Consider the following 23,521-nt stretch of genomic DNA (forward strand, 5'->3'; position numbering starts at 1 on the left):
GGTCAGTATATATAGATAGACAATCTATCAGTGATTAAGAACATTAAATAATCATTCCAGTATTGAAATTATAATTATCATAATATTATATATAAATAATATAATGCTAATATTATTGTAAGTATTATAATTTGCTCTCACATAATGAGTTGTGTTTCAGTAGTGTTGCAAATTGCTGTAAACAGTGAGTTGAGAGTCAGAAGTGTTCTACCTTGTTGTTAATGATGGGTTGAGTGAAGGCGTGAAAGTAAGAGTCAGGCACCAGAGGCTCCAAAGACAGCACTGTCTCCTGGAAGCGGGAGATGATCTCCGCTGAGCACTCCTGACACACAAACAGTATTCATCAATACACTGACCAAAATTCATTCCTTACTCAATCAAAACATTTTCATACACATATTGACGACATAGACATGTCTTCATAGATATGCCTTCATGCCACTGTGCGCTTTAAAATACAGTAAATAAAGATATTTTATAAATAAGTTAATTGTATGTCCTAAAGAATTGAAATACTGTATATAACTATGTCTGTCACATATTTTTTTAAAACATGCAAACAGTTCAATGAACAGGATTAGATTACAACCATATAAGGAGCTAATTAAATATGAAGGCCCACATATTCTAGACATATTCAGGTTTGTTTATTTCAGGATTTTACCCTTAAATGATAAAACATGCAAGTAGCTTCCAAATCATTGAGTTTATTTGTTTTTGTTTTGAGTAGTGATTGGTGCACAGGTAAACGTAAACAGACACACCTGGAAGTCATCGATGGAAGGCTGGAAGGACAGCATGTGAGTTTCCAGCATCAGCTCTGTGATGAACATTGGCAGAAGTGAAGCATCTGTGATCTGTTCTGCTACACTGTTCTGTAACATACATGAAATCCAAGTTCTCAGTCAACTGCCTTATGATAAACAGGCTATCCACAGCTGTAATTATCATTCTCCACTAGGCTGAGGTATTTGCACTCAAGTTGCTTTGTCTGCATCACTGAAAAAGAGGAAACCCACACCAGCAGGATCTCACTAATGCACGTTTGTACAAATTGCAATTCTATGAAAAAAAGATTACTTACAAAGTGATTTCTGTAGTAAACACTGCTGTATGATGATATATAGCTGTGATGAGTTCATGAAATGGAGGCTTCATGACTGTAGGTTTACAGTTACTGACTGTAGCCCATCTGACCACCTCTACCATTCAGACCACCAGAGTGTTAATGGGGTTTTTAGACATTCTGATGGTCACCGTCTACTAATAGGTGGAGGGGGGCTGATAAATATGACAGATGGGCTGCTGTCATGGTAGGTGTTTCTAATAAAAAGGCCAATGAGTGTACCTCATCTAAAATTGCCAACCCAGTGTACAGGACGCTACACATATGCTCACCTTCCTCTGGTTTTGATTGTCAGCCTCTCCGCTGGCCCAGCTTTGCATGAGTGAGTGTGAGGGTGTGTGCGTGTTCTGGTCCTGAAGCACACTCAGCAGTTTGCTGACGGAGTTGACAACCAGCACATGCATGGTGTTCAATATCAGGTAATCAGCCAGGCGGATAAAACTGCACACACGCATACAAACACAGCCTCAATAAAACAACCAGGTACACACAAATACAACTACAAACAAACTGTTTAACACACTGCTGTTTTGTGAGTTGTACTCTGTTAGGTTTACCATAGAGTGAGAGCAACACGCTCACCATGTGAGGCGACTGCAGTGGTATCTCTTGTTGGCCTGCTCTGTGTAGCTCATCTTCTCTGAAGCCTCTTCATACAACAGCTCCAAATCAGCACAGGGTTTACTTTCACCCCCATCTAACACACACACAAAAAAACAAGTTATCCTTGCATTATAGTCATGTGATGTTTCTGTTTCCTAATTTCTGAACATTATGAAGACAAGCCCTTTCCTGGAGGAGAGGATAACAGCAACGGCTGGGTGTCAATCCCAGCAAGAATCGATTCCTTTTTTCTAGGCATTTGGGTAAAGCTTTGGACACAAATCCACACAGTGGAGCTCATGTTTGCCCAACCAGCTCACGCATGCCACAGAGTTTTACATATTGTGGTGTCACTGTCTAGACAGACTGTATAAAAAATACAGTCCAAAACACACATCAGTGGTCAAGCATAATTGTACTTTAATATGTGGTCAGCTATGTTCACTTTAAGAAAAGAGAAACTGGTGGCAGGAGCGTTCAGTGTAATGACATGTGGGTCTTGCCACTGGTACAGAAGGAAATGCTGACAAAACAAATGAGATGATTGTGGACTATCAGAGGAAGGCAGAGCAGCACAAACCACTGCTCATTCATTAGACGGAGGTAGAGAGAGGATGCACCTTCAAATTTTCTTGCTGTCAACATTAGTGAAGATCTCACCTGGTCTCACACAACTCAACACAACTGGTTAAGAACGCACAACAATGACTGCACTTTCTGCGAAGGCTCAAGAGAGCTGGCAAGTCAGCCAGAACTTCTACAGGCGCATCACTGAAAGTATTCTCACCAGCTCCATCACAGTCTGGTTTGGAAACTGCTCTGCACAGGGCTGCAAGTGTCTACAGTGGGTGGTCAGGAGAGCCCGGACTATCTCAGTAATGGCCCTCCCACCACTAGAGGACACTTCCCACTCCACCCAATGGCCCTCCATATATATATATATATGTACTTTTTAAGAACACTTGAGCTGCTCTTGCACAGAATGGCACAGCATTTTCATTTGACCCTGAATATGGATGTTAAGGTTAAGGTTAGGTTTAGGTGTAGGTGTAGTGTTACTTGGCTACAGTCATATAAAAATTAACAGAAATAACTGGAAGCCCTCACTAGTAATGTAAAACAAACATGAGATTATGTGTGTGTATGCATGTGTATGCGTGTTTATGTGTGTGTATGTGTGTGTATGCGTGTGTATGTGTATGTATGTGTGCGCGAACCAGTCTCAGAGTTGCCGTAATCAGGTGTGTATCCAGCCTCCAGCATGGCTGTGCGACAGGCGGCCCCTGCTACCTCCTTTACCAGCTCCCTAAATTCCTCTAGACGAGAGGACACCTACAACACACACAAACACAGACACACACACACACACAATCAGGGTTATCATATCAACTATCAAAATAATTAGGAAGAGGGGAACCAAGTGCTCACAATTTGATATACAGTGGGTGGCACTAAAACACTCTAGGCCTTCAGGAAGTCCAAGATACATCACTGACTGTGAATGCAACTAGTCTAACCAGGTTTCAGTCAGTTTTTAGGAATAGAAAACATTGGCAGCTCTGCGTCAGTGCTCTTCCCTAACAAGTGCAACATATGATAAAACAAACATATGATAATATATCTTTTGCAAGCTTGAGATAAGCCTTGGAATAACTTCAAATAACAGCATTTAACGTATAATGTTTTCATGCAAAAATGTTCATGTTAATCAAAGTTAGTATAGTACTAACATACTATTAGAATCCCATAGAGATGCTGGAATAAATTATCATTATCTCAACATGTTTGTTCCTCATTTTGAACGGTTTTAAATACTTATGACCCAAACGAGAGGCCTAGACGGGACACATTCTCTGAGTGAACAACACATCTCTAAATTCCATACATGTAAATGTTTCTGACCTCTTGGAGTTGAATGTACTGGGCAGTCTGAAAGTCCTGCAGTCTGTAGGTGTGATCCTTCTCTATTCTGCACAGGCCCATGTCACTGATGCGATAACACATCTCTCTGATGTCAATCAGCGCCGGTCGCAGAGACTGCAAGGCAACATTACACACATTACACATAAGGGGGGGGGAATCAGTGACACTTAAAGACATTTTTACAATATGCAGAATTGTGCAAAAACAAACAACAGGACATTATTTGTAAAACAATCCACCTGCAAAAAGAATTCAAAGGAAAATAATAAATTGGAATTCAAAAATGATTAAAAGCTTCAAAGAATGTGGGACTCCTAACAACCACCTGGAAGACCTGGTAGACACCAAATCTGTCCCTGTTAGACACACAGTACCTGAAGCTTTCATCTTTGAGAGAGAGGAGAAAATCAAGCCGTATATACACTCTACACTATTGTTCAAAAGTTTGGAATCACTTTATATGTTAATATTTGTCGCTGTGCTTTTTGAAAAATATTATGATATTTTTTTTCATAAAACATTTATTGGACTGAAGGCTTTTACAGTGCAATTTTGTCCCGTCTTGGAGCTCGGCTTCTGTATGTGACGATTGGTGGAGCTCTCAGAGGGGCGGGATCTCAACGCAAACCACCAATGCTGACGTTATAATATGCATAACTGAAATTGAAAACAAATTAAACACATTCTGCCATTTAGTAGACATCAGTACTGCAGGGTAATCATCACTTTCCATCACAATCTGAAACATATTTTGAATAAGTCATAACTATAGAGTTCTGGGGTTCAGTGATTGAGTTAAGTGTTAAAATTAATGCATCTAGCGGCTTTTGTTACTATATAATTTAGTAGCTGTACCTGCTTTTTGAAGCAGCAGGCAAACACTGCTAATGCTGTCAGCATTATTTTGGAGGATTAACCATAAGATAGAGTTTGGAATCAATGTTTTCACTAAAATAAAATCTATTTGGTGACAGATAAATGTATAAAATAATTCTAATATGGTAGAGAAAAAACAAGGGCACACACTGTCACTGATAAAAATAACATTCTGATATGGGATCATTCTATTAAACAGGTTAAAAGACTTAGTAGTGGCTGTTTCAGTAGGAACTATTTCAGCAAAATTTGTGCAGAACTCAAAAATGCTAGCCAGTACAGCTTTGAAGATGTACACACATAAAATCATAATATTTTCAACAAAAAATATTTTTTTTACTTCAAAATAATGTGATCAATGTGCTCTAACCTACTCATGTGACCATGAGGGACAGGGATGCCGTCACACTTCCTGCTTTAAAATGCAGGTGTGTGGCTAAAATAAGGCTCCGCCTATGAAGTAAAACTCTTCGTGTTTTGTGGTGACATGAAAACATGGAACAACGTTTTTAAATAAAGTTTTATGTAAAAATTACACTAATAATAAATCTAAATCTTTCAACATTTACTTTAAAAGACATCTAAAAATCTTAAAAATAAAAAATATGAATTTGTATATATTTAGCTTATTGCTATCTCACCATTTTCAGTCTGCTAAATATGAGGGAGTGAGTTACTAGTTTCTTAAGCATAAACAAACACTCTCTCTCACCTCGTTGACGATGAAGAGGCGCTCCTGCAGCGAGCGTTTGCACTTGCTGATGGCTTTGGAGCGCACGTTGGTGCGCCACACACGAAAGGCCTTCCACTTGCGGAAGAGGGCAAAGACTGGGATGCGCAGGAGCCGCCGGTGGTAACGGAACTCTTGCTCCCAGCGCGCCAGGGGCAGGAAGTCCACTTGGCCCTCACAGTAGTGCGTCACCCCCTGAGCGCTGATCGTGTAGTAGTCCGACTTGTTGATTTTTTCATATGTCACAATCCTGTCAGTAAAACAGAGAACATGGCGTTATTTTATTGAATATATTATACATATGTAGTAGATAAATGTAAACAAAGCCATTCAGTGTGGAAATTACAGACTTTACAGTAATGATGTTTAAAGGAACCACGTCACATTGGGTTGTCAAATGCAACCTAATAGAATGTTATTTCCCCAAATAAAACATGCTTTTGGATTCCTGCTACTGTATCATTATTTACATCACATATAAATACTTAAAAGATATGGTTGGTATATGGTATGGTTGGTTTTATAGTAAATAAAATGGCTATATTTGTGTTGTAGATGTCAGGAATCCTGGTTCCTATCACCACCACTCTCAAGAAAATCTGAGTCAGTAAGTTTCTTTAAAATGAACCATTTCACATCAAAACACTCTGAGCTACTCATTGACAATTGAAGAAATCTTGAAAAATCTGTTAAATTCCGCTGTTTTGCTGTTAGCTAGCTGGTATTTTGTGGGTTTTACAGGCTATACCATTTCAAACTTTATTTCATTAAATTAGCCTTTCCATTTATTCTACATTTTATCATGCCATCACCTTCGTTGTGGAGTTCCTGGGTGTTAATATCACTTGACTGATTCGCTGCCTATAAAACCCACCTAATCACCATTGCATAATGGTAGCCATGTTTGCATGATGTGTAGGTTGGTTGCATTGTTAAGGCTGATTATTCAGTAATGTCATGAATTATTCAGTATCTACTATGAATTACTCAGTAACTTTTATGAATGATTCAGTAATATTATAAAGTGTTCAGCAACTGCGACCAGCAATTATTTAGTGCTTACTATGAATTATTTAGTTTTCAGTTTTTAGTTCAGTTTGTATTCTGTCAATTGTTAATTATTAATTGTTAAAAATCGTACTTGAGTTTGTATGGATCATATTTGATGGATGATTTGGGGGCTGCTGATGTCATGTAGAGGAAACCCAGGTCCGGGTTGCTCCGGATGACATGCGCGATTTCAGAAGGGGAGCGTATTTGAGCACGGATCACTTCCTCTACTGAGCTGAAGAGCTGCGGATTGGTCAGCGGTGGAGAGGGGGTGTGGCTAATGGGTGCCAAGGTGGTGATGCGTTGTTTAGGGGAACTCTTTGGTCTTTTGGGTGGAGGGGCAGAGCTGAGCATGCTCTGAGTCAGCTGCACCTGAAATACACATGTTAAACAGATCAGCTCAGGACTTAATACTGCCTTATTGAAATTCCATTCAAAGAACTGAAATCACCATCCAAAAGCTTGGTGTCACTGTTATCAGAACTCATTTTGTTGCAGGTTTACATTTAAAATGATCCTACAACATTGTTTCCAAAAAAGTTGTGATGCTGTGCAAAATGTAAATAAGAACAAACTGCAATGATGTGCAAATCATTTAAACCCTAATTTAATTGGCAATAGCACAAAGACAATATATGAAATGTTGAAATTAATACATTTTATAGTTGTTTGAAAAATGTATGCCCATTTTGAATCAGATGCCAGCAACATGTTTTGAGGTAACATGTTGCAACAAAATGGGCATTTTGCACAGCATCCCTGCTTTTTGGAAATAGGGTTGTAATATGATGCTAGTACTATGTAACTTTATAGCTTTGAAATGATTTATCTGAAAAGAAAGGTTAGATGTGTCCAGAATGATGAAGAGAGCTACAGATAACTGGAAAAGTGAGCAAACCTCACAAAAAAGACAAGTAGGAAATGTATCATTTAAATAATTACATATGACTTCTTGTAGTTTAATAGTTCCCAAAAACTTCAAATATGAAATAATAATCATAACAATATAATGACAATACCTTTAAAGATACACTGTCTGGTTTATAACATTGTTTCTATAGTTCACAACATTCCAGCCTACATCATATAGGTTAATTATTAAGTAATTAAATAAAATAATTATTAATATGACATGTAGTTAATTAATATTAACATATATATTAACATTAATGATTAATATCTCATGTTCCTAACTTTTGAACAGTAATAAAATCGTCTTTGACCTCTTTCCTCTTCAGCGTTGGTTACCTAGTTAACTGAAACTCAAATCCTGCCTAGTGAAATTACAGCCACAGATCAGTGCACAATACAAATCAAAAATTCTTGCTCTGTTGTCTGACGAACTACAAAAGCGCACATGCAAATATTCGTAGAATTCAGTGAGAAAACGCACATGTGAATGTAGAAAAGTGTTAATTTGAATGTTTAAAGCCACCTTTGCTGGTACTCCTAGTATTTTTCAGGCCCGTTATTTAGTAACATTATCACAAGACATAAAAGACTGGATGTCGAGTAACTTTCTCTTTCTTAACTCGGATAAAACAGAGGTTCTGCTTCTTGGTCCAAAAGCAGCTAGAAACAAACTGTCTAATTTTACACTTAAACTTAACAATTTCTCAGTAGCATCAAGTTCAACTGTAAAAAGCCTTGGTGTCATTATAGACCCTGATCTGTCCTTCGACGCACATATAACTAATATTACTAGAACAGCCTTCCTGCATCTCCTCAATATAGCTAAATTGAGAAATGCATTATCTCTACAGGATGCAGAAAAGTTAGTTCATGCATTTATTACTTCAAGGCTAGACTACTGTAATGCCCTGCTGGCGGGATGTCCCAGCAAAAGCCTTAACAAGCTTCAGCTAGTCCAGAACGCTGCAGCCAGAGTTCTTACTAGAACCAGAAAATTTGACCATATCAGCCCAGTTTTATCAACCCTACACTGGTTACCAGTTAAATTTCGCATTGACTATAAAATTCTATTACTGACCTATAAACCTCTAAACAGACTTGCCCCTCAGTACCTGAGTGAACTTCTCTCCCACTATGAACCATCACGCCTACTTAGATCACAAGGTGCTGGCTTACTATTAGTACCTACAATTAATAAAGTTATGTCAGGGGGGAGAGCTTTCTCATACAAAGCCCCCCAGCTTTGGAATAATCTTCCTGTTAATGTTCGGGACTCAGACACAGCCTCAGTCTCTAAGTCTAGGCTAAAAACTTACTTGTGTAGTCAAGCCTTTAGATCTCCCTGTCAGATCCAGACCTGACAGAGTCTCTGCTGCTCTGTTATACTGTAACCTGTGATCAGTGACTCTTTACAGAACTGACTCTCTGTGTGTTTTTCCTTTCTTTCTTTTCTTTGCCGAGTTGAACAGCTGCCATTCCTGTGCGTCTGATGCTGTTGCCTCGCCTGCCTTGATCGGGTGCCCACTGCTCGCCAGCCCTCTGGACCGGCTTGACCACCACTGGGCTTCATGCTGCTGCTTAAACTAAACTAATCAATTTAACCATTGCTCCACCTGTTTTCCCCGTTGTGTACTACAATACCTTATACTAACAATGTTTTGCTACCCGGTGTCGACCAGAGGAGGATGGGTTCCCCTTCTGAGTCTTGGTTCCTCTCAAGGTTTCTTCCTCCTGCTCTTAGGGAGCTTTTCCTTGCCACTGGCGCCACTGGTGACGCTCATGGGGGTTTGGACCCGGATTTCTTTCTGTAATGCCGATTTTTCTGTAAAGCTGCTCTGTGACAACACCTGTTGTAAAAAGCGCTATATAAATAAACTTTGCTTGCTTGCTTACAACTGGTGGGAAGAACATGCTGGCCATAAACAAAGAAAACAATGATTTATTTTGGCTTTTACTAGAGTTTTAAACTGCTTTAAGACGCTAATGGACTGAAATACATTCTTCCAGTAGGTATCCTCTCCAGATGCCAGACGTTTTTTCTGACAAGCCAACGCTACAACGTTTTGTAGCACAGTAAGCTAATTATCATGTAATGTGTATAGACCATTCATAATCAATTATTTAGATCATACAAAGATTCTGTTATAATGTATTAAACCCAAGACATTAATTGAGATAGTGATAAGCTAAATATATTCAAAGTCATAATTTATAGGGTATGTTATTTTGGGATATTGGTGTTTGTCCTAAACCCTAACCTCTTTTGTTTTTGTTGATTTCTTTGAAAGGCAATTTGACAGATTCAGATTTATAATGAGTTAAATAAAAGCTGTGTTGCCTGATGACTGAAACTTCACACTGTGGTCTAAGGATGTCCTGAAAAGTACCCCACATAGTACATAGGCAGCTTTTTGTATATGATATCTGCTTGTCACAACAGCACCCAGTGCCCTGCCTCCCTGAGCGAGTTTAACCAGCTCAACTCAACAGCTGGTTTTCACAATCTCTATGCTAGATACAACAGGTGTGATATTAACATGGCATATCACACCAGATATTTAAAAGTGCAGCTATGCGCTAGTGTCTTGCTATGGTTTGCATGAAAAAAATGTGTTAAATGAGTGGTGTATTTATGGTGGTAAATGAGCTTTTACTGTCACCGGGTGCTGTTCCCATGGTTGACCGTCACCAGGCATTGGCCTCAGTGATTTTAATCTACTGAAGACCAAATGAGAAAACTAAAATTTTAATATGAATAAAACAGCACTGAATGAGATGCAGACCTGTCTTTCTTTTAGGTGGTCAGGTATCTGCGGTAACTGTAGAGTGGATGGCCGTCTCTCCGAGGAGGGGTCCGATCTCTCTATGCCAGCAGAGGAGGGGGAAGGGGGCTTCCAGCCAGCACTAATAAGCCTCTCTCTGTTCTTCCTGTGGATGAACTCAGGCTGGTTACGCTCCTGATACTGCTTCAGTGCCGGCTGGAACAGAGCAGAGTCAGCATGCTGTTATTACACTACAATTCTGATAAGAACGTACAAGATATTATATACAATGAAGAAAGCAGACAGCGCATATATAAACTGCACTGCATGTACACTGTCTGTCAAAAGTTTAGGAACTTATTTTAAAAAAGATTAAAAATCAACATGTTAAATAAAACAGTAACAAAAAACTATTAAGCAGTTGCATAGATTTCATTTTGCTAGATATGTACTTTTTAAGTATTTCAGTTTTTGTCACCAATATTTATATCTGATAATATTTTAATATATTATATTAAATATGTTATATTGCCCTGCGATGGACTGGCGACCTGTCCAGGGTGTATCCTGCCTTCCGCCCAATGACAGCTGGGATAGGCTCCAGCACCCCACCGCGACCCAGAAGGATAAGCGGTTTAGATGATGTATGTATGTATGTAAATATGTTATATAATTATTGTGGTTTATTTTTATTTCCTCAAATGTATAATATCTGCAGTTTTATGAACCAGCAATGGTCGTAATTAATTTTTACTTGGCCTTTTTCCACCCACTCTGTATCCCTTAGAATCAAACAGGCTGGCTTACTGTGCTTTTAAGACTGATATATGTAAATGCCCTCTGTTCTGATTGGCTGCCCTTACTGAAAAAGCAGCCCATGGTGATATCTAGACTCTAAACTAAAATCCTAAGGAGTGCAAAATAAACTTCAGCTCCTTTTCTTTGGGTGTCTGAATGCTTTGGAAGGCCACGGTGATCCATTTGCTTCCTGACAGACAGGAACAGCACAACGTTTAATCATTTTTTCCACATCTTCCAATCCAATAACTCTGCTACAGACTGTCTGCGGTAACAACACTCAGCATCACTTTGACACAAATGGGCGAAGCTAAACTGCTGTAGGGAATAGGTGGTCATACGCAAACATGTTCATGGTTATGACATCACCAAGTTGAATTTAAAATAAGCTGTTTTTGTAGCTTAGTTTCCATGTACAGCTTGTATGGACTGGGTAGAGAACATTGGACTGGGTAGAGAAATGTTACCAATGTTCACATCAAACTCTTTTATTTAAAAAAAAACAATAAAGGAAATATTTAATTAAGAATATCCTTTTGAAAGTCTAGGTGACTAGGAGGAGGAAATGTTGTATGTTTGAAAAGCAGCAATAAGTGCATTAGTGATAGCTAAATGAACAAATGAGTAATAACTGTTCAGTCAAGAGTAATAATTCTAACACAAAATGGTCTCGCCTGGCGCTCTCTCTCACCAGTATCTCCAGCTGGGCAGGCCTTTGAGTGGTCCGCCGTCTCTCCTGAGCCTTGGTGCTGTGAGTGAACACCAGGGCATCTGGGTTTCGCTGGACACTGCTGGGTCCTGCTGAAACAAGCCTGGATCTCAGCAGCTCTGTGTCCACCGGAGTGAGGGCTAATGAAAGAGGTGTGGACATCCCCACCATCCTCCGCCCAGCATCCTCACGGCCTGATCCAGTCTGACCACGCAGTGACTCTCTCTGGGAGAGCGAGGAGGTCATGATCAGGACTCGCTCTCACACTTTTCCAGGTTTCTTCTGTTCCTCACTTGGAGACGAATCTGGCCAAAGACAATGGTCCATAATTATCAGCTGTCTCAGACCGAAGGTGCTAGTGCAGGATCAGCCTCAGTTAACATAACCAATGATAATAACTGATCCTAGATGAGCTTCTGAGGCTTCAGTTACACACAGCCATTCAAAAACAATCAAAGTTGCATGCAACACATTATATTCCATAGTATTTAATTATTCTATGGTAGGCTGGCTTATAAGATCAGCTGTTTACAGAAAGTGAAGAGTACATTTTGACACTTTAACAACATTCACACACTTTATCAAACTTGTTCAGTATGTTTTTCATTATATATGCTTTTTAATACATATTCAATCATTTAACATCAGTAGAAGTGGCTTATTTTGTCACTGTCACTCCCTCTGGTCACTACACTTCTGTACAGTACAGTTTTTCCACCTCCCCTTTTCCACCTCAATATGTTACAGCTACATATATAAATATATACTTTTTTATAAATAAATCTATATAAATATATACTTTTTTATAAATAAACCTATATAAATGCAGGTTTACTAGCCGGCATGTTGATTTCTGTTGACTCTAGCTCGCTAAGATGTCAGATCGTGTCGGTTTATTCGGAGGTAAACAGTAAAACTCACAGTGTTTGTGTTGACGCCGCTCCGGTCTCTTAACTCACAGCAGCGCAACAGCACTTCTAAAACACACTAACGCGCTTTTAATGGCTCCACCTGCGAAGACAGATCATTAAAACATCTCCGACGTGTTTTAAAGCGTTATATGCTGTGAATAAATGTTCGCCCTCTCCGCCAAGCGGTACCAGCGCGTTCAGGGACTTGTTTACGGCTGCTAGGCAACGCTGAGCCGCTACTGAGGAAGAGGAGAGGAAATGAGAGGTTTACTCTCAGTAAAAGTCTCTGTCGTCGTGATAAATAATACTGATAGTCCTAAAAATATTAGTATAAACTCCCCGAAGACCCCTGTCCTGCTCCTCTGCTTCAAGCTGCCGCTGTATAGCAGTATTAAAAACGAAAAAAATACAGGGGTGAATGTAACAAATCAAGGCTTGGGCTTAATCCCAAATGGCTCCCTAATCCCTATGTAGTGGACTGCACTGGTCAGGAAACTTTGGCCTCTAAACCCCAATAGTGTACTAAATGTTGCACAGAGAGTCGTGCAGCTTATAAATTAATATAAAAGGCTTTCTTTCAGACACATACTGTAAGCCGTTATTTCATGACCTAAATAGTGCACTACATAGGGAGTAGGGAGCCATTTGAGATTCAGCCTAAAATGACGATGGAAAAGTCGCAAGGATAATACAGGTTTTTAAGCTTTACAATGTTTACTGAACATTATGATTCCAATGATATAGTTATGTAACAAAAATGTTTAAAAAGGGATTTCGTTCAGAAAACGTGTGTGAAAATTGCATTTATTTAACAAGAGAAGCTTATTTGTTTGTTTGTTTGTTTGTTTGTTTGTTTGTTATTCTGCGACTGACAAAATGGCATACTCGGTATTTAGTTTAAAATTAAGACTGTTACGTCAGTAAAATCTTGAGTCAGAAAATCTGAGTGTTTCGTTATTCCCCAAAAAAACAAATAAAGATGTATTAAAGTTTATTGACTTACAGAAGCTGGTTAAATATTAAAACATAAGTTAAAAGCCCTCAGTGAAATCACAAAAAAATGAAAGAAATAGTTTCATAATTATCACTAAAAAAATCATTTAAATATTAAAACAATTTTAAAGCATCTTTTAAACACTTTAAACGGGAATTCCACATTTTTTAAATTTTCTGCATAATTAAATGGTTAGGAAACTAACCAGTCATTCAGAGTGGTTTAGACGTTAAAGAATGTTCTAGAGAAACTTACCGAGTCAGAATTGTTCACGGCGATGCTGATAGGAACCAGACGTCTGAAGAGTTCAGAGACTTTAGAGATATGTTAATGAAAGGCTCATTTACAAAAAGTTATTACCCAGCAAACACATAACGTTGTCACAACGTAACTGTGTTTGCAGTGCATATTAAATACTTTGATTGATACCTGGCACATTGTTTAACGATTGTTTTGAGAAATTTTGAGAGGTTCATGGCGGAGAGGTACATGCAGGACAACCATTTCTCATCAAAGCGCTCTGAATGACTCTGTTTCCACCGGAATTATGCAGAAATTCATGCAGGAAAACAATGGAAAGTGAGGAAATCGCTCAGATGTAATACGGTGGAATGACCAGCAGATGGCGCCAAGTAACCGTACAGTCAGAGAGCTTGTAGAGATAAACCGGCTCTGGTACAATATCGAGCTAAAAACTCAGATAAACGTTCAAAGCACCGTCTGGGGTTTAGAGGCCCAGTAGATATCATGATTAACGCTGGCAACGTGAGTTTATACTGTCAGTTTGCACATGACTGGTTTAGTTTTCTCCTTATTTCACGATTATTTAGTTAATTTACACGATGACCGCCTGAAGCGGAGAACTTATAGAGAGGAGAATCAGAGCCGGTTTATGAGGAGCCTGGCCTCTTCCTATTCCCCCCGTTATACCAAAACAGGACTGCTGAACAGCAGAGGGCGCCCACGAGTGAGTCCTCAATGAATGGGAGTGAATGGAGCTCAACGGCTAAAAACAAAAGTTAAAATAGTTTCTAATCACTCGAACAGAACCTTTCTTTAATTATAGAAAGTAGAAGGATGTATTTCACCTAAACAACAAAGAAATCTCACCAATATGTTTCCGTTTTTTCTACAGCAAACGGGCTTTGGGCAACAGGAGGCGGGCATTACTGCTAGAGCCTGATGATTGATTGGCGAGCGGAGCAGCTCATTGGCTGTTCGTGCTCACTGACGTCATGAACATTCATGAGGTGCCGTTTTAAACTCCAATAACTCGAGTTTAAAAGCTCTTAAAAACATAACAGCGGTGTTCAAATGTTTTATGCTGTTCTGTGTTCAGGAAATGATCGAATTCTTTTACATTAAAAATGTTTCAGCATTTATAAACTATGATTTTGCTCAAATGCTCCATATCATTCATGTTGGACTCACTCGGGAGCGCCCTCTAGCGTCTGAGAAACCCGGAATACATTGCAGAGCGGGAATTCTCCTCTCTACAAGTTCTCTGGTACAATATCGAGCTAAAAACTCAGATAAACGTTCAAAACACAGTCTGGGGTTTAGAGGCCCAGTAGATATCATGATTAACGCTGGCAACGTGAGTTTATACTGTCAGTTTGCACATGACTGGTTTAGTTTTCTCCTTATTTCACGATTATTTAGTTAATTTAAACGATGGCTGCCTGAGGAGAAATGAAAAAAAAAATCTCATCATTAAAGCCATTCACACTGGTTTAATTATTTAATGAAATCCAACTTAGATTATGATGATTCCTACAGAGAAAAAAATGAAAGCGTATTTCTAAATCTAATTTCCTCTTTATTTATTTTTTTATGCCTGTATATCAGACCAAAAACAGCGAATATAAGAGAATAGAAAAGAATATTTGTATCATCACTTGTATAATTTCAGCCATTAAAACCCTCAGACAAACAAATAAGTAAATAAATAAATAATTCTCCCTTTTTCCACCTTAATATGTTACAGCTACATATATAAATATATACTTTTTGCTTTAGTTAATTCATTCCTTATTACGCTTGTTATCGTATTTTAATTGTACTGGTTCATGTTCATGTTTATATGTTGTAAAACGTGACGCTGCTACAGTGAAAAATCAGTTGAGTCAGTTTGTGAGTTTGGCCGCTAGATGGAGCCAAATCACCAATTATCCACTAAAGGCTTTAACAGACTGTATGTGTTCAGAGTTCACAGTGGCGGTGATGGTGATTATAGACACCTGAAGCGTTTAATACATGGAAAACTTTGCTGCAGATGCCTCAGACATTGTTCTATCACTGTTTTGCCATACATTTTCATGTGTTTATTTTTATCCCTTCATCCAGTGACCCAAAACCACTACCACTATTCTACCATCAGCATCACATATAAAACTCAGAAGACACATATAGGTTCAATAGTGGTTTTGGATAGTAAATAAAATGGCTATATTTGTGTTCTAGACATTGTGACCCCTGGTTCCACCACTATAAAGATATCTGATTACGTTTCTCTACAAGGAACCATTTCACACATTTCTCAAACCACTCTGAATGGCTTTGTTTACATCTAAACCTCTAAATTATTGAAAAAACCGATGAAAAGTGAAACAACCGCTCAGATGTAGTACGTCTGTAATACGTCAATATGACCAGCAGATGGCGCAAAATGAACCGTACAAATAAAAGTTTCCTTTACTCCCCAAGTCATCTGAGATCATTTCTATTGGCCTATTTACCATCACATTTTAACACCAGAAGTGTGAACAACTAAACATCAAAGTGAAACATTAAATGTGGCCTCTACAAAAGTTATAGTGCACGTTATATTCTGTGTTATTTTTTCAGCTATGTTAAACTCAGTAAATGAACACTATACTAAAATCTGCAGAGGTAAAGTGTTCTCAGTAGAGGATGTGTTGGATATTTTCACTGAAAATCTACAGAAAAGTGTCTTTTGTAGTTTTATTGTTCTTCTAAATGTTTACTTTCTTTACATTCAATAAATCAGTGTTGCGTGTATGAATATGATTTTGTGTTGTATGTCATGGAAAGCTACGTACTTGTTTGAGTAAATATTGTTAAACTTTCAAAACCTACCAGTCACTATCCAGTCCATGCACTCCATACAGTCCATATATGGATACTAAGCTGCAAAAACAGCCCATTTCTGTTTCTGAGATGTCATGAGAGCCAACTCATTGACCTCCCTCCACCTACTCAGCCTACAGCAGTTTAGCTCAGAGATATTCTGATGGATAAAGAGAGTCAAGGGAATATTGACATATATTCATGTTTTGGTACCTAAAACTAATGTTATGAGAGGATCTTATGAAAATAAAATAGAAGTGTCAGATATTGGGCTCTTTAAATGTAAAATAAGCCCTTGTTTTGTCTCATGCCAGATTATTTGTGTGCACAAAGCTAATTCTTAAAGTCCCTTTAAAACATACATAGCAGTAGCAAGATAAATAAAAATCATTTAAAAAGCCAATCCTGCTTTAAAAGCTTTTCCAGCAATCACATTATAGAAATTAATTTCATTTCCTAGAATGAGCTCCTTTTTCTAATTGTTCAGCTCTTAATATCATTTGAAAGGTTTACAGTGCACTTCAGTGGAGATCAGCGAGGTTTTGAAGCTTGTAAGTAAATCATGTGTAATTCTGTAAGTTATGCAGCTCCTTTAAGCTCATCCACTTCCTGAAGCTCAGCTAAAAGGCCTCCCCTCTTCTGGACTTTAACAGTGAATAACAGTTAGTCAGAACTGATGAGCCAGAGTTTATTAAAGTTGCTTTAAAAGTGCAAATGCAAGTTTATTTATACAGCACATATTCATACACAGTTTAGTTCAAAGTGCTTACAGTGATCAGTTAAACATTAGCAGAAAAAAAAGCAACCGATAAAAGAGGATACGACTATAATTGTATGAGTAGCTTCAAATATTTGAAAAGCACAGTTAAAATGAAAAAAGAAAGAATAAAACAACATCCACTGAACTGCCTACAAATCCCTGAAGAAGAGCAGATATATTTAAAGGTTTCAGACCACATTATAGAGCATTTTCAATGTTTGTTTCTAAGATATACGTTGTTGGGAGTGAGCTCTACACATACAAGAAATATATACGATAAATTATGATTAAAATCACCTTCATCAGAGAAATAAATGTGTATTTCTTTTCATACTGTTGTACGCCAAAGTTCAGGCATGACTGGTCAAATTACATGTTTTTTTTTTAATTTATTATTTATTATTATTTATGTATTATTTATTATTATGTTGATGTATTATTTATTTATTTAACAAAATATATGTTTACAAAAAAAGTATATATATAATATATATATATATATATATATATATATATATATACATATACACATACACACACAGACATAATTTTCCTTTAATTTTTCCTTTTTGCACTCAAATTCTGGACCATGTGTTTGTTTTTTGTATTGTATCCTCTTAAAATATAAAAGTATTAAAAAATACCACATATACAAGAAAATCTATAGAAAAATATATAGGAAGACTCAGCTATTTGTGTTTCAATTTAATTGTTGAGATGTAAACAGAGTCACTCAGAGTGCTTTGGTGTGAAATGGTCCAGTGTAGAGAAACTTACAGACTCAAATTTCTTCACAGTGGAGGTGAAAGAAACCCAATCCCAACTGGCCAGTGAATCTAGTGTCTTCTGTTTTGTATGTAATGCTAATAAAACAGTGGTGAATTCTTTGGGGGTATTTTGCCTTTACAATGCTCCACATGTACCTCTCCACCATGAATGGATTAAAAAAACCTATCTAATTTTTCGTGGTGTAGCCTTTGGAGGAATTAAACTCTTCACACATCTGGTTCCTGTCACCATCACTGTGGACAATTCTGACTTAAAAATTTCACATCAAACCACTGAATGACTTAACAACTTAATTATGCAGATGTTTAGAAAAATAGGAATTCAAGTGGTGTTACTTTACACATTTATGTTGCCTTTTACTTTCTGAGCTTCTGTCCAATGTAGTGTTAAGTTGATGTTCTGCTGTTTAATGTTGCTCTTCCTAAAGTGGTACTGCAGGAAATAGTGGATCATTTCCCAGTTCAGAGAGCAGGAAGTCAGATCTCCACCCACTTTTTGTAGGAAACCACGAGTGAGCTCCTCATCCTGAGCTTCATTCACCACAACAACCAGCTTCTGGAGACTCTCTTTAGACAACCTACACACACACACACACACACACACACAGACACAGACACACACAGAGACAATGGACTGAACCTCCATCATTTGTCCATTCAGGTTCAGACACTGGTCATTCCACAGCAACAGAAGAGAAGCTAAGCTGCTGAGAACTCTGGACAGCTCCTCCTCCGGCCACTGTGTGCAGTTCTCGACGAGTGAAAGCTCCTTAATGGTCAACTCAGCTGGAACTGTAGCTCTCAGAGCTCGGACCATTCTGTCCACCATACTACCCCTCAGCCTGAAACATCACAGCGCAGAATTACACAAAACATCGTCAGACAGTTAAATCAACATTACACCAAAAATCTAATTTACATAATTGCACCCCTTACCCTGAGTGCAGTCAATCAGCCAAGACATGTTTGATTCATTAGATTTCTGACTGAAGCTACAAGGCTAATGTAGCTAACAAGCAAAGGAAGCTTATTGCCACCAGTTAGCATTGTGCTAACTGCATACCTCAAATAGCTTCAAGTTGTTAAGTAATCCAAAACAGACTTGTGCCACAGATTCCCTTCCTTTTAACTTTGCCTGTGGTTTAGTCCAGTGCTTGTGCCACCTGCTTGTCATATCACCTGTATTTTCTCTTATGTTTGAGTTTCTCCATTTGTTCATGTTATGTATTGCCTCACATACACTGTTAGAAATAAAGGTTCTATACAGGTTTTTCACTCATCAAGGTACAAACAATGTAAATATACCCTCAAAGGTACAACAGTGGTTTTAAGGTCCAAATGTGAACCTTAAATAAGTTTTTTCCAGGTGAAAAGTTCGTATTTGTACCTTTTCATAACCGAATGTTTTAAAACAGAACAGTAAAATAAAAAGTCTGGAGATGAGACGGGGCGTGTGGAGTCAGTACAATTTAGAGAATATCATTTCAGTCAATCATGGTACAATTATGTTCCCTTGAGGATACCTCCCCAGTGACAAGAGGGTTTTAAGTTAAACCATGTCCCTGTTGGTTTCTCTCATCTGGTTTGCTCTCGTTTTTTCTCTGTTGTTCTATGTGACCCTATATGATTCCAGTTGAGGTATTTCTGATGTCAAGTGTGAATAACTTATTTTTGAGATGCATCATGATGAAGACTCATGTCAGCATTGAGAGACAATTCTTCTGCCTTTACTGTTGCTCAGGGCATGTCCTGCATCTCAATCCCCTCATATCCGCTCCAATGTCTCTAGTTCCCTTGTGGTTGAGGATGAAGCATGGCTGAGGACAACATATCTTCTTGCTGCAAGACATGGACCATGGTTGAAGACATCAGCCCTCTAGTTTTCATGCTTGTGTGATTGTACCACTCCAGCTTCCCTGCCCGTTGCCTCACCTTCTACTCAGTCACCACTCGAGAGGCTCTTTCTGAATTCGTCAAGCTGAAAGCCTCCAAGTCTGCAGTCTCATCAAACCTTCTTCTGTCTCTTCTCTTCTAAACATATCTATGACTGTTCTTTTAGACTCTGCTCCTGAACTCTTATCTAATCTTGCTCCACTTGACCTCCTGATTGATGTCATGGCTATTGTGCTTTTATTCCAGGCCCTGGACCCTGACCTAGATCATAGCCCTGATCAGGAACCAGTTCCTGGATCTGTCCCTGACTAGATTCCCATGGGGCTTCGGCTCCAGTTTCCTGCAGGGAGTAGCTCCCGCTTCAGATCTATGTTTTGCTTCTATTCATGATTACTGGTCCAGTTAAATGTAGTCTTCAAACTCACTTCCAGTTTCCCCCTTTATCCTCAGTTGTACCTCCTCTCAGCCCAGAATTCATATTCCGCTCTCAAGTGATCCAATCAGTCTTGTTGCTCACACTTGTTGTCCACTTCCAGAACTGGTGCTGCAGAAGCTGGGCTAGTGACAGACTCTGTCCAGTGCCTCCTGGTGATGCCTCCTTTGCCCATTGGTCAACTTAAAAGCTCCATAATTCTGTGCTACAAATGAGTAATTTTTGTTCTTTCTCTTGTTCCTTCATCTTTCAAAGTGCTTTATCTTGTTCATTCCTTGGTTATTTTTGAATGAAGGAAAAAAAACCCTGTTGTTTTGTTATTAGGAATGCACCTAATTTGAGCTTTGTGTAACCCTGGTTGTGGAATGGCTAGTACTAACAGTGTATGAGTTTTGGAGAAACGCCATAATAAAGCCTCTGCATGAATGTTCACCTACTATCCCCTCACTGCAACTGGCTCATATGGTTTCTGTGATGAACTGTTAACTGTAAAAATGGACAAGTATGGACAAAAACAGGCTTCAAGAAGTTTCCTATAAGACCTGTGTCAGTAACAGAGTCCTCGTATTCAGGTAACCATGTGGAAAATAACCACAGTCAATCGTTAAACTGGGTTGTGGAGGAAAGGAGAATGTTTTCTTTGCATTAATTTTTCATTTGGTAATTTTGCAATGGTCCCTTACACCAACGTGGTCATGAGTGCGAACAGGAATAACACGAGTTAAAGCTTAATGTTTGTCAAATAAAAGCATGATAATAAAACGTAGCAGCTGTGATATGATTTCATCTTCAATTTTGCCAAAAACTTGTAATTAATAGATCAGGAAAAACAATGAACTTGCAAATGTCCCACAAACTTTACCGTCTGAGAGTTTGTGGCCGCTTAGCTTAGCTTTCTTCTCTGAAGCTATTTCGCATGAGGCTGTTTGAAACACTTGATGAACGAGAGCTGAGACATGTTGTTACTTGTTTTTCCAGAGACCTGAAGGTGTTTTGTCTGATGTCTGTAACCTGATACTGTGGTCTGAAGATCTCCTAAGATGTAAACCATAACATAAACACATTTTTGTACAGGTATGTGGTCAACCCTACAGCACTGAGCAAGTTTAACCAGCTCAGCCGCATTTCTAGAGCAATCTCATCTATGATAGGTACGACGAATGTGATGTTAATGTAGGATATCACCCAACATGTTTTCAGTAATGTTCACATGCAGGAATACTAGTGTCTTGCTACGAACTAGCAGCTACTGTTTTTAGCTTATACATTTTTATGGAAGGATTTGTATAGATGGGTCACAAAATACAACTGAACTATTCCTTTAGAGCAAACCTCAGCTGGGAGATGTAGGGCAGACACTGAAGGAAACTCCTCACTTCACTCTCTTCCTCTGGCCAGCCCCTCAGCTCTACTGGTTTCTTCACTGTTTGGAGTTTTAGGACTTCTAGGAAGAGGGAGGCCTTTCTCTCTGAGAGGTCTATAGTCCAGACTGCAAAAAAGGAAGTTCAGAAAATAGTAACAAATTACCTTAATCAGAAAAAGAATTTATTACACTAATAATTTCAATCCTGCACAGGCAGCTTACCATCCAGTGGCACCTCTGTTTCCTCACTGGGTTTGCTGGTATCTCTCTCTTCATAGACAGCAGAGACTCTGACTCTGTAGCAGGTGCTGTAGGGGAGAGTTATGGTGTATTCACACTCAGGACCCTCTGTTAGAATGAACTGCCAGCCCTCCAGACCAGCCTCCATATACTCCACAATGTAGCGAAGCACAGGATAATCTCCATCAGCCTCAACTCTCTGCCAGGCAACAGTGAGAGACTCCTTACTCTGTGTGAGCACTGTAGGCTGTCCAGGTCTGGCTCTAGAAGGTGTCTGGAACTCTGTGATTCTGCTGTAGTCACTCATGCTGTTACTGTTCATTACAGCATATCTGAGCTGATACTGTGTCTCTGGTTTGATACCCAAGACCACATAATTTGATCCAGTTCTCTTGATTTCAATGGCTCTCCATTTTGCATCAGTGACACTCTTTCCTCTGCAGCTCAAAGCTTTGTACTCCACTCTGTACTGATCAGCAAAAGTCATCTCTGAACTCTGCAGCCTCAAGGTAACACATGTTAGCTTCACTGCTATTACTTGTGCAGGTGCTGGCTTTACATCGATTTTCAAATTGTCACTCACAACATTCCCAGAGTGGTACAGGTGAATAGAGGAGCCGGGAAATCAGGTACCGATGCAGCAAAGAACTCAGTTTTCTCTGCATATTCCTCTGCCTCTCTGGTGAAAAGAAATGAACGAAGGTCAGAAAGGACTTTCTGGCTGATATCAGGAAGCTTGAATGGTGGCTGAGCTTCTTGCATGTTCATCATGTTCACTGAATCAATGTGCTGCTTCAGAGCTGAGAGGAACTGATCTTCACTCTCCAGTGAGGTGAGAGTGAAACACAGCACTCTGTCTGCTGGGGAATCTTGAATAACACGCTTTAAATTCTCTTGAGATTTCACAACAGTGATGTTTCGCAGCTCTGCATTCATTCAAAGCCCTCACTTCAGCATCTTTGTTTTGGAGCCACTGATACATGTTCTGTGGACTGAATGGTGATTGGTCGTTCCTCTTCAGAAGGTCTCTCAAATTCTCCTCTCCTTTTTCTCCTTTCTCTCATAGGGTCTTAACGCAGGAGTCCAAACCTCTCTGAAATGCGTCTCGATACTGCTGAAGAAGCAAAGCAAACTGAGAAAAGGTGTCCTTCAAGGCTTTAAACCATGTTATTCTATCAAGATTGGAGCAGCTGGATATCATATCCTTACAAATACCCAGATCCCTCTTCAGAAAGTCCAGATGCTCCAGGACGTTCTCTGCTTTGTGCAGCAAGTCTTCACTAATTTCTTTAAGCACATAAGCAGATGCCTGTTTCAGGTTCCTCAGAGGGTAGAGCCAAACTTTCTGAGGAACCTCTTTGTGGTGGGAACTGTACAGTTTCACAGCTGTCTTAAAGTCCACTGGACTTTTGAAATCCTCTCCGTCAGTGTAGGCAGCGCAGTTATACAATGCACAGCTGGCTTGTTCGATTTCACTGAGACTGGAGAGATCATCTGAGAACGTGATCATCTTTACTGTAGCCTTCAATTCTCTGATTCCTTCACTGCTATCACTTTCAT

At 39.0% G+C, this 23,521-nt stretch overlaps 2 protein-coding genes across 2 annotated transcripts in view; both read right to left on the reverse strand.

Moving 5' to 3' along the window:
• Nucleotides 1-11,735, reverse strand: part of dnah6 (dynein, axonemal, heavy chain 6) — a 139,079-nt gene extending 127,344 nt beyond the window's left edge. Inside the window, exons 1-10 of the mRNA XM_036582911.1 lie at nucleotides 11,472-11,735; nucleotides 10,004-10,198; nucleotides 6,400-6,680; nucleotides 5,241-5,508; nucleotides 3,632-3,766; nucleotides 2,947-3,061; nucleotides 1,709-1,823; nucleotides 1,399-1,567; nucleotides 765-875; nucleotides 212-322 (exon numbers count right to left, since the gene is read on the reverse strand). Coding sequence (XP_036438804.1) covers nucleotides 212-322; nucleotides 765-875; nucleotides 1,399-1,567; nucleotides 1,709-1,823; nucleotides 2,947-3,061; nucleotides 3,632-3,766; nucleotides 5,241-5,508; nucleotides 6,400-6,680; nucleotides 10,004-10,198; nucleotides 11,472-11,735 — 1,764 coding nt within the window. The remainder of the gene's footprint in view (nucleotides 1-211; nucleotides 323-764; nucleotides 876-1,398; nucleotides 1,568-1,708; nucleotides 1,824-2,946; nucleotides 3,062-3,631; nucleotides 3,767-5,240; nucleotides 5,509-6,399; nucleotides 6,681-10,003; nucleotides 10,199-11,471) is intronic.
• A 6,634-nt stretch (nucleotides 11,736-18,369) lies between these two features.
• Nucleotides 18,370-23,257, reverse strand: LOC118816505. Its single transcript, XM_036582913.1, has 3 exons — nucleotides 21,944-23,257; nucleotides 21,691-21,847; nucleotides 18,370-18,874 (listed from the first exon to the last, which is right to left on the reverse strand). Exons 1-3 carry the CDS (start codon nucleotides 22,446-22,448, stop codon nucleotides 18,370-18,372), a joined length of 1,167 nt encoding a protein of 388 aa, XP_036438806.1. The 5' UTR covers nucleotides 22,449-23,257.
• Nucleotides 23,258-23,521: the final 264 nt, after the last annotated feature.

The sequence above is a fragment of the Colossoma macropomum genome, unplaced genomic scaffold (assembly GCF_904425465.1).
Source record: "Colossoma macropomum unplaced genomic scaffold, Colossoma_macropomum, whole genome shotgun sequence".
Classification (NCBI taxonomy): domain Eukaryota; kingdom Metazoa; phylum Chordata; class Actinopteri; order Characiformes; family Serrasalmidae; genus Colossoma; species Colossoma macropomum.